At 42.6% G+C, this 12104-nt stretch overlaps 1 protein-coding gene across 3 annotated transcripts in view; it reads right to left on the reverse strand.

Moving 5' to 3' along the window:
* The window catches only part of LOC6504371 (lachesin), a 51489-nt gene that overhangs the window by 3437 nt on the left and 35948 nt on the right, over positions 1–12104 (reverse strand). For 2 of the 3 annotated variants that reach the window (XM_001964940.3, XM_032455079.2), the window contains exons 3-12: positions 9213–9254; positions 8826–9031; positions 8692–8757; positions 8587–8626; positions 8361–8516; positions 8129–8257; positions 6551–6688; positions 3700–3864; positions 3559–3618; positions 2618–2704 (exon numbers count right to left, since the gene is read on the reverse strand). In XM_001964940.3, the coding sequence (XP_001964976.1) occupies positions 2618–2704; positions 3559–3618; positions 3700–3864; positions 6551–6688; positions 8129–8257; positions 8361–8516; positions 8587–8626; positions 8692–8757; positions 8826–9031; positions 9213–9254 (1089 nt within the window). The remainder of the gene's footprint in view (positions 1–2617; positions 2705–3558; positions 3619–3699; positions 3865–6550; positions 6689–8128; positions 8258–8360; positions 8517–8586; positions 8627–8691; positions 8758–8825; positions 9032–9212; positions 9255–12104) is intronic. The other variant, XM_014904951.2, reaches the window with a different exon arrangement.

A 12104-nucleotide genomic window follows, 5' to 3' on the forward strand; every position in this document is an offset into this window, starting at 1 on the left:
ATGCGCGCACTGGGAGTGAGTTCAATGAAGCAGACAGTCCGCTCCGAAAATCGAAATTGAATTGTTTGCGAAGGCCTCTGCTTAAATTAAAGGATGGAAGTTAATCCGAATAAACAAAGATCGGAAATCATTAGGTTAAGTATCAGATGTTGGCAAGTCATTCGGGTGTCCTTCCGATATCTAAGTTCACTTCAAAAGTGTTGTCAACGGAAATCCCTCAAGTTCCGACCCACATACACATTTTGATTGTCTGTCTGCCAGCTTAAAGGGCACAAAAGGTGCGGATTCTCTGATCCACCTGTTTATTCCCTTTAGCATTTGATTGATGTCAACGGCACAAGCCCATATTAAAGCCAATTCGGGATGGAGGTTCATGCTTGGTTGAGAACGCACTGGAAAGGTGTCGAACCGACAGCCAAACAGCCAGCCAGACAACCAGAATTTTGATGGCATATTTCATTTGATGTGAAGGAATAAATATTTCCGTTTTGCTTTTGTTTCAGTCGCATCCCTTTTGGGGCTTTGGCTTTCCCATTTGTACCTTTTTGATATTTTATTTATAAGCCGCGACGATTCGCGGAGAAATCAACGTCGAAACTGCCAATCGGCAATCAATCAAAAAAGCATTTCCTATTGAAATTTTGTGGTACACTTAGTCCTCCCTTTGTTTTGAATGTCTATCAATAAAATATTGAATGCCAATATAATTTTTTTCTTTTTTTCTTTTGTGTTGGCGAAAAAATCAATATTTATGGAGAGGTTTAAGTTATTGATGTTTGCATGAATTTGGAATTTAACATGTTTGGATATTCTATTTTGAAAAACTATCCCCTAGTTTGAGATCCTTAGCCCCACCCCTCTTTTAAATCCCTTTTGTAGCCCTTGGGGAACATGGATACTTGAAGCACCAAACTTCAATGTTGAATCAATAAAGTCAACGGCCCACTAAGAGAAAATCCAGTCTTATGCCCTGGACACCGCCGAGCTCTGCCTCGGATCGCCCCTCTCGGTTGCTAGACTCGCCCACAATGAAAAGGCATTTTATCTGCTTTTTTTCATTCTTCCCTTTTATCCTTTTCGGTTGGCAGCAATGCACGAATGCCTCCGGAGCCCCAGGACTCCGACAACTGGGAGCCGGCTGTAGGCAGGGAGGACGAGGGCCCAGCCACTCCCACAGTGAACAAGTTCGGGATTCAGTTCATTAGTGCAGTCGGTTGAACGGCATTTTACGGACGCGTGCCTTAAATAATTGCATTTTAAATGCAATAAACACGAGGCGAAACAGGTCCGGTAAAAAAACATAGCACAGAGGAAGCCCAAACAATACCAGTTGGTCGTTTCATTTGGTAATTCAATAAGGATTAACGCTGTCCAAGAGCAGACAGCAGAAAATTTGAAAAGCCTATGTTTATGGCTAATTTGTCGGCTGCGGTCAGGATATAACCCACTTTCAGGTCCATGGGGCGCTTAGCCGCCACATTTGGCTGCCAATAATGGGAATGCAACAGGATACGTGGCATGTTCTGTACTCTAACCTGCAACAAAACAAAGAACCAACACACATTTGCAAATATTGGATAGATTGATGGTCAGATGGACTTTGCCACTGACATCGCCAGAATGTCAGTGTCAATCAACATTGTCACTAGTTTTTATTGCTGTTCTCTGCTTGTTGTTTTGGGTGTTGCACTTGCCACCCGGCTACATTTTTATTGCTCCAAATTTTATTTGACTTGCAACAGAAGGGATCAACAGATCAACACAGGACCAAAAAACAACAAAGCGACAGAGTCACAAAACATGACACATACAACGCGGAAATGTCTAACATCGATTCGAATATGCAATGAAAAAACAATAACATTTTATTGTTAAATTTTAATGGAATTCTATCAGACTTTTTAGAGACTAAACGGTGTGCTTGTTAGGTAGTTTCGGGAAACTTAAGCAGAGCATTAATTTGAAACTCTCCTTGATAAATCGTTGCCCGAAAGTTGATCCTTTTTTCATCCTTTTCAGTGCCCCAACCCAAATGCGAGCTCTTTGTTTAAGAAAGTTATTGTGCCATAAGTCGTATTTATTGCTTTTGCCGTCAATGCTCATGGCACTACACAAATCCAAGATGCCAGGAGCAGCGACCGTTCCCGAGAAACAAAATGCAATTTGTATTCGCCACGGAGTGCGGCATGAATGAAAATAACAACGGGGCAGCCATCTAAAAAACGTCATTTCGCCGAGAATGCGAACTAGGAGGAAATTTAATTAATTTTTAACGTTTGAGCTAAACACTTGGCCAAACAAAGTGGCGGCAATATTATGCGCAGTCCAAGTTTTTCGGAGGCATTGAAATTATGAGATCACACGGAGCGCACTTGAAATATGAATGCCATGAAAGGCAACTGCAACACGCTGACTCGACGCGGGGCAACTTTCTGCCTCGCAATGTGCAAATTATGGACAAAACACAAAAATGCAGCTAAGGCCATAAAATGCCACCAAGGAGCAGATACCAGTCTTACCGAGGAGGGAAAGGATAGCCGGGAGGAATGGGACTGGAGGAGAAGTGGAATGAATGCCTGAGGGTGGGCAATGTGGAGGAGAGATGCTGTGTACTTACCTTGTGCACCGTCACGCCACTCCTCAACCCCATAATCAGGCAGAGCGTTAGCCGAGTCAAATTTATTTCTATGACGTCTCTTGCCATCTTTACATTTTTTACGTATTTTTAATTTTATGCAGCAAGCGTCAGTCAAGGAGGAGGAGACACAGAGGCCGGGGCCGGACACGGAGGTGGAGTTCAGGGTGAGATCGGGATAACACGGTGTATGAATAGAGGCGGTCGTTGTTGTTTAGGTTGTTGATGTTGTTGTTTTTTTTGTTGGAGTAGGGCAAAAACATGAAAGAAATATTCAAATGCGGGAAGTTGAAAAAAAGCGTTGAAGAAACCCGGAGTACGAAAGGAAAACCAATGTAAAAAAAGAATTTAGTTGTTCGTTTTTGCACAGATGCTAGCCGTAATTGTAAGCTAAGATATTTTTTATTAAATTTCTGCATTTATTTGCATTTAGTAGCGTTTTAAGAGGAGCTCAAAGGATAAAGGAAACTGAAGAATGGACAAAAGATGTTGCATGCAACATGGAAGTGAAATGAACATGGAGGCGGGGTTGGAATGACTGAGCTGTGTGGAGTGGCTTCCTGATGATGTGTGCGGTTCGAACTTCGAAGGTTATTATAATGTTTTAATTTCGCGTATGACTTTGTGCCCTGTACGAACCAATTTAATGTTTAGTGCTGACTGTGATTTTGTGCTTTGCAGTGCATAAAATTAAAAACCCATTATTCCATTTCATAATTCATGAGCAAGCAAAAAATGGATGCTGTGATGCTTATGGCATGATTTTCAATCAATTAGGGAGTTACGAGAAATGGCTTTGAACTCAATATGAACGAGTAAAGCATTTTAGCTAATTAGTCTGCTTTACAGAGCTTGTCAGCTTTAACTTTAAAGCTCTTTAAAGTCTGCTAATAGTGATTTTGGTCAATTAAAGGAATTCTCACCGTAGCTGCGGTTCAGCAGAGCCATCTCTGATATAATTGCGGTCGTTGGGGTTGGCATTTCTGTGAATAATTAATAATAATTATTAATTAACACAATCGACCAAATTCTTCGTTAATGAACAAACGAAATGGAATTCTTACCGTCGAGCTTTATGTTGCCGTCGGTTTCGCCCAGAGAGTTCTTGGCCACACAGCGATATGTCCCGAAATCGTTGGGTCCGACCGCCCGGATTTTTAACTTCATGTACTTTGTGTAGCCACTGACGGTGGATGTGGTCTCGTACTTGTCCCCGGCACGGGATGTGTCTAAAATAGTGAGAGATAGTATTTAAATGTCACGGATTTCTCGAGTTCAGCGGATTATGGATGGGAAAAAATCAATTAATTAATGTCACCTGCAGGGGGTGGTTGTAGTTAGTCCTGCCTCCTGCCCAAGTGCAGTCAAGTGAGTCGCTTTCCTCGATTGAGACTCTAACTAATTACGCTACGCCCATGTCCTTCCGACCCCCCCTGGCGCCGGAGTGTGTGTGTGTAATTAAAACTGGCGCAGTTCTTCAGGCATTTTCATTGCCATCGCCAACTAAAACTTTTCTCATTAATCAGTGAAAATCTAAAGGAAAAACTTTTGTTCTCCAGCCGGCTGAGGCTTTAATTTTGTTCCGTTTCGTTTCGTTTCATTTCGTATTGTATTTCCTACTTGGTTTTTGTTTTTTTTTTTTTTTTTGGGACTACTAACGTTACAAGAACGGGAACGTCGAACTGGCAGTAAGTAGCATTAAATATATAAACTTAATTTCACTTTGATTGTTTGGCGCATTGTAAGGCGATATCGCATGTTACCCATACGTCATGTTGTCCTCTGTTCTTGCATGTGTGTTGTATCTGTGACAAATGTCTTTAGTTTTTCCCGTTTTCTCCCCAAACAATGGGGGAAAAACAATTTTCATATACACAGGGACCGACTTGCATGTGACCCGCACTTGCGACTTCTTTTTATAGCCCCAGCCACCTTTTGTGATACTTTTCCGAAACTATCCATGTGCCTACTACCAATATACCTACTAGCAGCTAGTCCATATAAGTCCCTCTGACACGCAAATATATAATTTTTCTCATAATCATCGGCGGCAGGAATTCTTTTTCCCAACCTGCCAAGTCTTTGCCGGAACTTTATACTTTTAATGCCAGCCGCATTAAATGAAAGTTTCGGTTTCTTCTAGAATTGCCTGGTCTGGCCTGGCCTGGCCAGGTCTGCCAACTGGCATACTATAACATATACTATATATTCCTGTGATATATGGCACGTGCTGCGAGGGTCGTTTAAAAACATTATGGCGAGCTATAAATGATTGCCTTAATTTAAATGTCGTTTTTCTCTCTTATTTTTTAATTTATTAAGTGTAGTTTGTAGAAAAAGAAAATGTTATATTCTCTGCCAAAATCTATATCCAATTTAATGCCAACTACTCTCGTTCTCACACCTCCATGGCACAGGGAACTCTATGCGAAAGCGCTTAAAATTTATTACCCAAACTTTTGGTGTCTGTTAGCCATACATCATGGCCATGGCTTCCATATCTCATATCTTGGCTCGTAGTGGCTCGGTTTGTCGCCTGTGCGTGTGTGCATATGAAATGTCATATTCCTGCCACAACGCTTCCTACCTGGCCGGGTCATAATTTTGCATTTGAGTCGTGTATGGCTCAGGTCTATGATTTCTTTCTTATCGAACAAACAAAGTGACATTTAAGCATAAAAAGAAACCGAATGACAGTCCATCAAAGCCGCCGCGTCTATATTTGGCTCAATTTTTTATGCCACATGAGCTGCCACCATGAGTCATGTCGGATTGGCTTGGATTGGATTGGATTGGATTGTGGCTTTCTAAGAAGTAATAAAAATAGGCAGCGCTTCAATTTTTAAAAATAAAATATCAAAATAAATAAATTCCCAATAACTTTGTTGGGACACGTTATGGTATTTATATTCCGATTTAAACAATTTTGCAACAGAATTATTGTTTGCGGCATTGGATGCATGCCATAGAATTCGATGCGGTGCTTTAAACTTTGCCAAAACAGGCAAAAAATCTGCATAATATGGCTGTACATGCACATTTTCGTACCGGAGTGATTATGCCAAAATCATTTCCGCAACAAAATAATATTTTCAGAGGTTTCATTGGTTCTATTGTTGTAGGTACATGGATTTTGACGAATTTATTCCCATTTTGCAGTGCATCAAATATTTCATATTTGTTCGATTTCATTATGATGATATTGAATTTTGCAGGCTCATTGTGGTTTCTGAGGTTAATTAATAACAGAGGGTTGTGTCATTTATGGCCATGTGAAATATTTCGGTACCTTAGTGTGAGAACGAGAAGGTATTACCAATATTGGTAATTAAATTTAAAGTCTGGTCAGAGCTTGTGGAAACTCACGGACTTCTACTTTGTGACTGCCTCGTATCAACTGTCCTCTGCCAATCAAGGGATAAACTGTTAAACCGTCAGTTCGTAAAGACAGGACACTTTAAGGTCTGTCCTGGCAGTCCGCACCCACAATGTCGCTGCAGGAGCGTGTTTGTGCATTTTAAGCCTGTCACACGGTGCGTATGAGCAACGCATTTCACAGAGTGCCACTGAGGACGGGAAGAACATAAAAACGCCAGAAAATTCGCATGTTAAACAATAATAAAAGCAGCGGCGTATCATCAACATTCTGACGCAGAAGGATGCGATATATGCAAATGGGATCAGACCAACTCGGTTTTGTCCTTTTCCTTCACTAAAGAAAATTCATTGTGGCTTCGCCTCCGCTGTCCTCTACTTTTTAATGAAAATTTTCCTCGAGTTCGAGGCATCGATGTGCATATTAATTACATTGTAAGCTCATGTCCATATACTTTTCTCGGATAATAAACTCGACTCTTTGATGGCTTTTGTTTTACAGCCTTGAGATGGTTTTTCGGCATTACGCACTCGACTTACCAGATATTATCATGTCTCCACGCTCCGTGGTCCAGTAGTTGATAGAGGCTGGATAGGCCTCCGTGTGGCATTCCAGGATCACATCTTGGCCCACATAGGCTCCTTCCAGCTGATTGGGTATAGACAGCATGGGGGGAACTGCAAAAAACAGAGGTATAATGTTTGTTATTCAATGATCCCATAAGAAGGAGCTCTCATATGATTTTCCTATCCACTGTAGTGATTTTTGAAGACCTGCATTTGCCGGAAAGCATCACAGAGCTTTCACCAACTCTGCGAACCCCTCGTCCGAGAGCTACGATAAATTTTGCATTCCATTTTACGTGAGTTTACAAACTGTTTTTGGATTAAAAAGCACTCAGTCATTAAAAGTGCGCCTGGAAGCGAGTGATTGTGGCTCGGACATGGACATGGCTGTCCATCTCTACACGGGGTGTGTGTGCGTAAATAGCTTTTGTTGTGCCACTGTTGATACTCAGCCGAACTGAGGCAGGCAGTGAGGGTTCGGGGACCGAGAGGCCGGTTGGGTGGGGCAGTAACAACAAAAGCAGCTCTACCAACGGCGAACGCATTTTGGCCACGCACACATCACGAGGGCACAAAATAACACCTGCCGACAAACCGGCAAACAAACGCCAGCAAACAAAGCGAAACCAGCGCAGTGCATCCCAGTCCAGGGTATAGAGATGGTAAGCAATTTATAAACTTGATCCAGATAAAATTATATAAAAAATCTGACATATTTATAGGCGATTTCTAGAGGTATTTTAATCAAACATTTATTGTACTTACTTACTTAACAATATTAATCCATTTTTTAAGTATCTTTATTGAGTTTAAGATTGGCAATAATCTTAAAAATATTTTAAAGGAAAAATCAACATTTTTAAGACTAAAATGGGTTTAAATGCCACTACCCTAAAATAAGTTTTCCCAACTTTTTTGATCTTCTCCCCCAACTGTCCATCTCTAACACTTGCCATTTGTGGCTGTGGGTGTGGCACATGTATCGACAGCCTCTCTCAGGTAAATTAATTTAACGTGACTGCAGCCTTTGGTCGATTTTCGGCCAAGTACGTGGCCAGCCAAAGCCTCCCACCCCACCTCATTTGCCCCTTCTGGCGGCATTGCCACTGCGGTTATTGCACCAAAAACTGCATTGGCAACATGTAGCAACGCATTTTGTGGAAGATTCGGGCCTGTTTTGTGTATTTTACGCATTGGAAACCGAGTTCGTCACATCCATTTCCTTTTTTCACCACACACCACTCTCTCCCCGTTGGCGGACATAAATATTGCATCAGCGTTGTGCCCCAAATGGATTTTACGTTATTTTTGGCGTTGCCGTTTACGGGGCACCGTAACAATAACAAGAGATCAAGAGGACTTTTCTGAAAGGTTTCAATCAGGCAAGGTATTTTAATCAGATATTAAGAGTGTTATTATATACACAATAACACAAAACAAGTTGGGTGGTTTTAAAAAAGTGAATCAGAATTAATTGTGCTGTTATAGAGCGCTCCTGATAATGGGCTTGAAAATGCAATATGGTTTGGTAGGATTGAATAATTTACTCACATTGTACTCGAAGATGCACACGCTTGCTTATCGATGGCGGGACTCCGTTGGACGCGACACAGAGATAGGCGGCCATGTGGAGGCGACTCACTTTGGTGATGTGCAGCAGCTCCCCGTCGACCACATTGACTGTAAAAAGATTGTTACGGTTTGGGGGTTTAATGCAGTTAAAGCCAAGCGTAATGGCGACCGCGATTGGCCAAGGGCAGTGCGATGGAATAGGGTCACTTACCGTGCTCCCCGCCAATTAGCATCTCCTCGCCGTCCTCGCGACGCCACATGACATAGGGTTCCGGATAGCCACGTGCCTTGCACATCAGAGAGACGTTCTGGCCCTCGCGCACCACCATGTCGTTGCTGGTCATGCCCTCGACAATCATGGGGGGAACTGTGCGTAATCGATAGTCAATGGGTCACAAACACTGGGGTCACGTGGATTAGTCCGCTTTGATACTCACCCACCACCTGCAAGTAGCCTTTCCGGGAGCGCATGGGGTCCTGTCGGGAATAAAGTGATTAGCTAGATTGGTTTGTGAACGGACTAGGAAGCAGTTTAAGTTTACCGTGTTGACTTGGCACATGTACCATCCCCGGTCGGTTTCCTCGACTTCTTTAATGTGTAAGTACCACTGAAAGACAAAGGGGCATGAGGCTTACATCATTTTCCAAGAGTTCTTTTTTAAATCATTGCACCCACCGATCTGTGGTCGTTGTAGGTGAGACTAATGCGGTTGTTCTGCGAGATGACATTGTGATGGATGGAGAGTATCGTCTGGGTGTCCACCCGCACCCAGGCCACCTTGTACCCTTTGAGGTTCTCCACCACACAGGCCAGCAAGGCATCGCGTCCCACGGAGACGGTGACATTGGCAATGGGCTCCGCAAATCTCGGAAAGTCAGATTCTGAAAGCGGTAAGAGAAAAAAGGTTTATCTTTTCAATGGGTCTTCCTTTTCATTCTGGAGGGCCTTTGCTTGCAAAGGGGAAACATTGGCTTCCCGGTTGCCACTGCACTGCGACATGGCACATTGCGCATACGTCCCGTGTGACCCTTGAAAATGGAGGAAGGCGACCATATTAATTACCTTCCTGTGCCGTCTGCTGGGTGTCCAGGCGCGTGTGTTTGCCTGCAGGCGAAAAACGAACAGAACGGAAGTGGTTAGGACATTTAATTAATTTAATTTCTCGGCCAGCGAATTTATATAATTGCAAAACCGGAATTTTTTGGCTGCCGCCCCATATGGGTAATAAATAAAAATTAATTAGCCACGCCAGCCAACTTGGTCCTGGGGAGGTCCGGGGCAGGCTGAAAAGTGTGTGTGCCTGACTGTCTGTCTGTCGTGCTTTGCTGATTTTGCCAGAAATCCTGCTGTGCTTTCAAAATTTTGTTTTTAGTTTCATTTATTGCATTCGTTCTATGACAAAAGTTCAAGTTTAATTGTTTCAGGCTGCGTTGGCACTTTTCCTCTGTAGTTGCAGCAAAACTTTGCCCGTTTCGGGCATGGGACGCAAAAAGTTGCGCAAAAAGGTGAACAGAAAGGTGTCAGACAGGAAATTTTTCAAATAAAAACTTTCCAGGAAATACATAGCAGAGAGAAAATGTCGTTTGACCCAAATATTGGAAAGCAAATCAAATTTGTTCACTTTACAGCTCAGCCAATAAGTAATTCCCTGTCCAATCCTTTCTATTTCCATTCCCTCTCAAGATACATTTTACAAATGAGTTGCACAAACGTTTTTAGCAATTTGAGTTCTCAGGGAATCGCATTTGCCCGGGAGCCTCGTCTGTAACATAAAACTGGTAAATTGAAAAACGCTTAAGCATTTTTACAGCTTTTAACACGGTGCCGAATATTGAATTACGTTCCCTCCAGCCCGTATTCCTTGGCAGCTGAGCCAGCTGGACAAGTGCTAACGCTTTCCTGCCACTAGCCATTGGCTTAAACCCCCCATCCGAGGGCACTTTTTAGCTTCTCTCCTCCCAGCGCCCCCGAACAGCTGCTGTTTATGCCTTTTCAGCTGCAAAAAAATTCTCAACACGATTTTCACTGTTGATTTACGTTTTAGCACGTTTTCCGTCCAGTTAAGGTGACGTTTTTTCCAGCTCTTTTGGCCATTCTTTTCGGCATCACCTGACAGGTTGCATTCTCCAGCTTTTTAGCCATTTGACTGTGCAATCTTTTTCGACTGTTTGCAATTTAATGAGCAGCTCTCCGTCCTCCCTGAGATTTGTTTGCACTTCTGTTGCGTTAATCCAGCAGGACAGCAGCTGCCCCTCGCTCTTCTAAATCATACCCCATTTACTTTGCCCTGCATTTGTTTTTGCTATTGATATTTCAGTTGATTTTTGTATTAAGTCACGTGTCGCCTCGCGACTCTCTAACCTCGATGGCGAACGTCGGCCAATCAGTCAGGTTTCCATTCAGGCCCTGCTGTCCGTGATTTTGTTTGTCCAGTCCCGTCAGAAAGGACCTCACCTGCACCTTTTTGTGCAAACGCAGTTGTCCATAGCATTTATCAGGCTCGACGGCGGCGAGTGCCCGCCAAAGTCCTTTAACCCCCGGCCCTAAGCCGCCTTTTGAGTTCAGAGCAAACAAAATGCGACGGGAAATGCCGGTGCTAAAAAGTGCCAGCCACTTTCAATGGACCGTTTCCCAAGGGTATAGACCATGGGATACCCACTAAGCCAAATCTCTAATCAAATAAAAATGGCCAGTTTTATTTTTGGAAAAAGTATATATAGTTTTTGTAAGGGCTTTAAGGTAAAAAAAAAAAAGAGTAGAGAAAAACAAAAATGAATATTTTTTAATATCCAAAATGCCCGATATGAAACTACAAAAAAAGGATAAAAGAGTCTTCTTTTTAAAGCAAATATGACATGTTTATTTGATGTTTTTTAGGCACTTTGCGAGCTGCTAATTTAATAGCTCCATTTAAAATTTAAGCACTGGTTTGTGTTATGTGCATGTTAAGGTGATCCTGGATTCCCGGATATTTTAGCCAAAATCTGGATCCACCTTGCGTTCGGCAGCCTAATCTCAACGGTCCCCGCAAACCAAATGGTTGTCATAAACAAAAGCGTTCGCACAAAAGAAAACTTTGGCCAGACGTGCCGGGCCGCCCACCCGATTTTTCGGCCATACCCGCCATAAAATGCTGGCACAGTGGAACAGGTAGGTAAATAATTGAGTAAAAATGGTAATTATTGGTAGGAATATGTACATATTTTTTGACAGAACTTATGTTTAAGAAGTATCTGATATTAAAGTGGCTTAAATGTTAAAAAAAGTTAATCAAAAGAAAAACTTAAAAAAAATTGATCGTTTTTCTTAAAAACTCATTGAGGTATTACGGTGAATTTAAGAGCTCGACCACTGTAATCTTCTTTGGCTCACACTGGGCTTTTCTTCGGTTTCCCTTTTTATGGGCCCATCTTTTTTTTTGGCCATTTTTCCGTTTGTTTTCCTTGCCACGGGTCTGGGAGTGGCAGGAGAAGTGCTTGAGGAATACTTCCATTGGCCGTTTATTGTCGTTTATTTGTCTTTTTGCCATTTTTATATTTACGCATATAATCGCTTTCAACGCTTTGCGTCGCCTTGGGAGATGCTTTTCGGCCAGAATATGGCATGGGGCACGAGTGAAGGGGCAAGGGCAAGGCCAGGAACTGGACTGAGATGTGGGTCCTGGCGGCGCTTATAAATATGATGTTATCGCTTTTTATGGTCCACTTTTATTGCCGGCAATCAGTCTTGCGTTTTGTTTGCTGATTGCTTGCCATTATTCAAATGTGTTTGTTTAATTCCCGGGGATTGGCGGCCACAAATCATTTTAAATCCGCAATATGTCAACAAATATTTGGACAACGAGGACTCTTTCTTGGCCGTCGTTGCCGCCATTACAGATGCTTATTGAGCGGGTCATTTATGGCGGCTTATGGGGCAGCAGCTGCTCAGTGGGCGGAAGATCCGCACTTTACG

Source organism: Drosophila ananassae, chromosome 3R (genome assembly GCF_017639315.1).
Source record: "Drosophila ananassae strain 14024-0371.13 chromosome 3R, ASM1763931v2, whole genome shotgun sequence".
Lineage (NCBI taxonomy): Eukaryota > Metazoa > Arthropoda > Insecta > Diptera > Drosophilidae > Drosophila > Drosophila ananassae.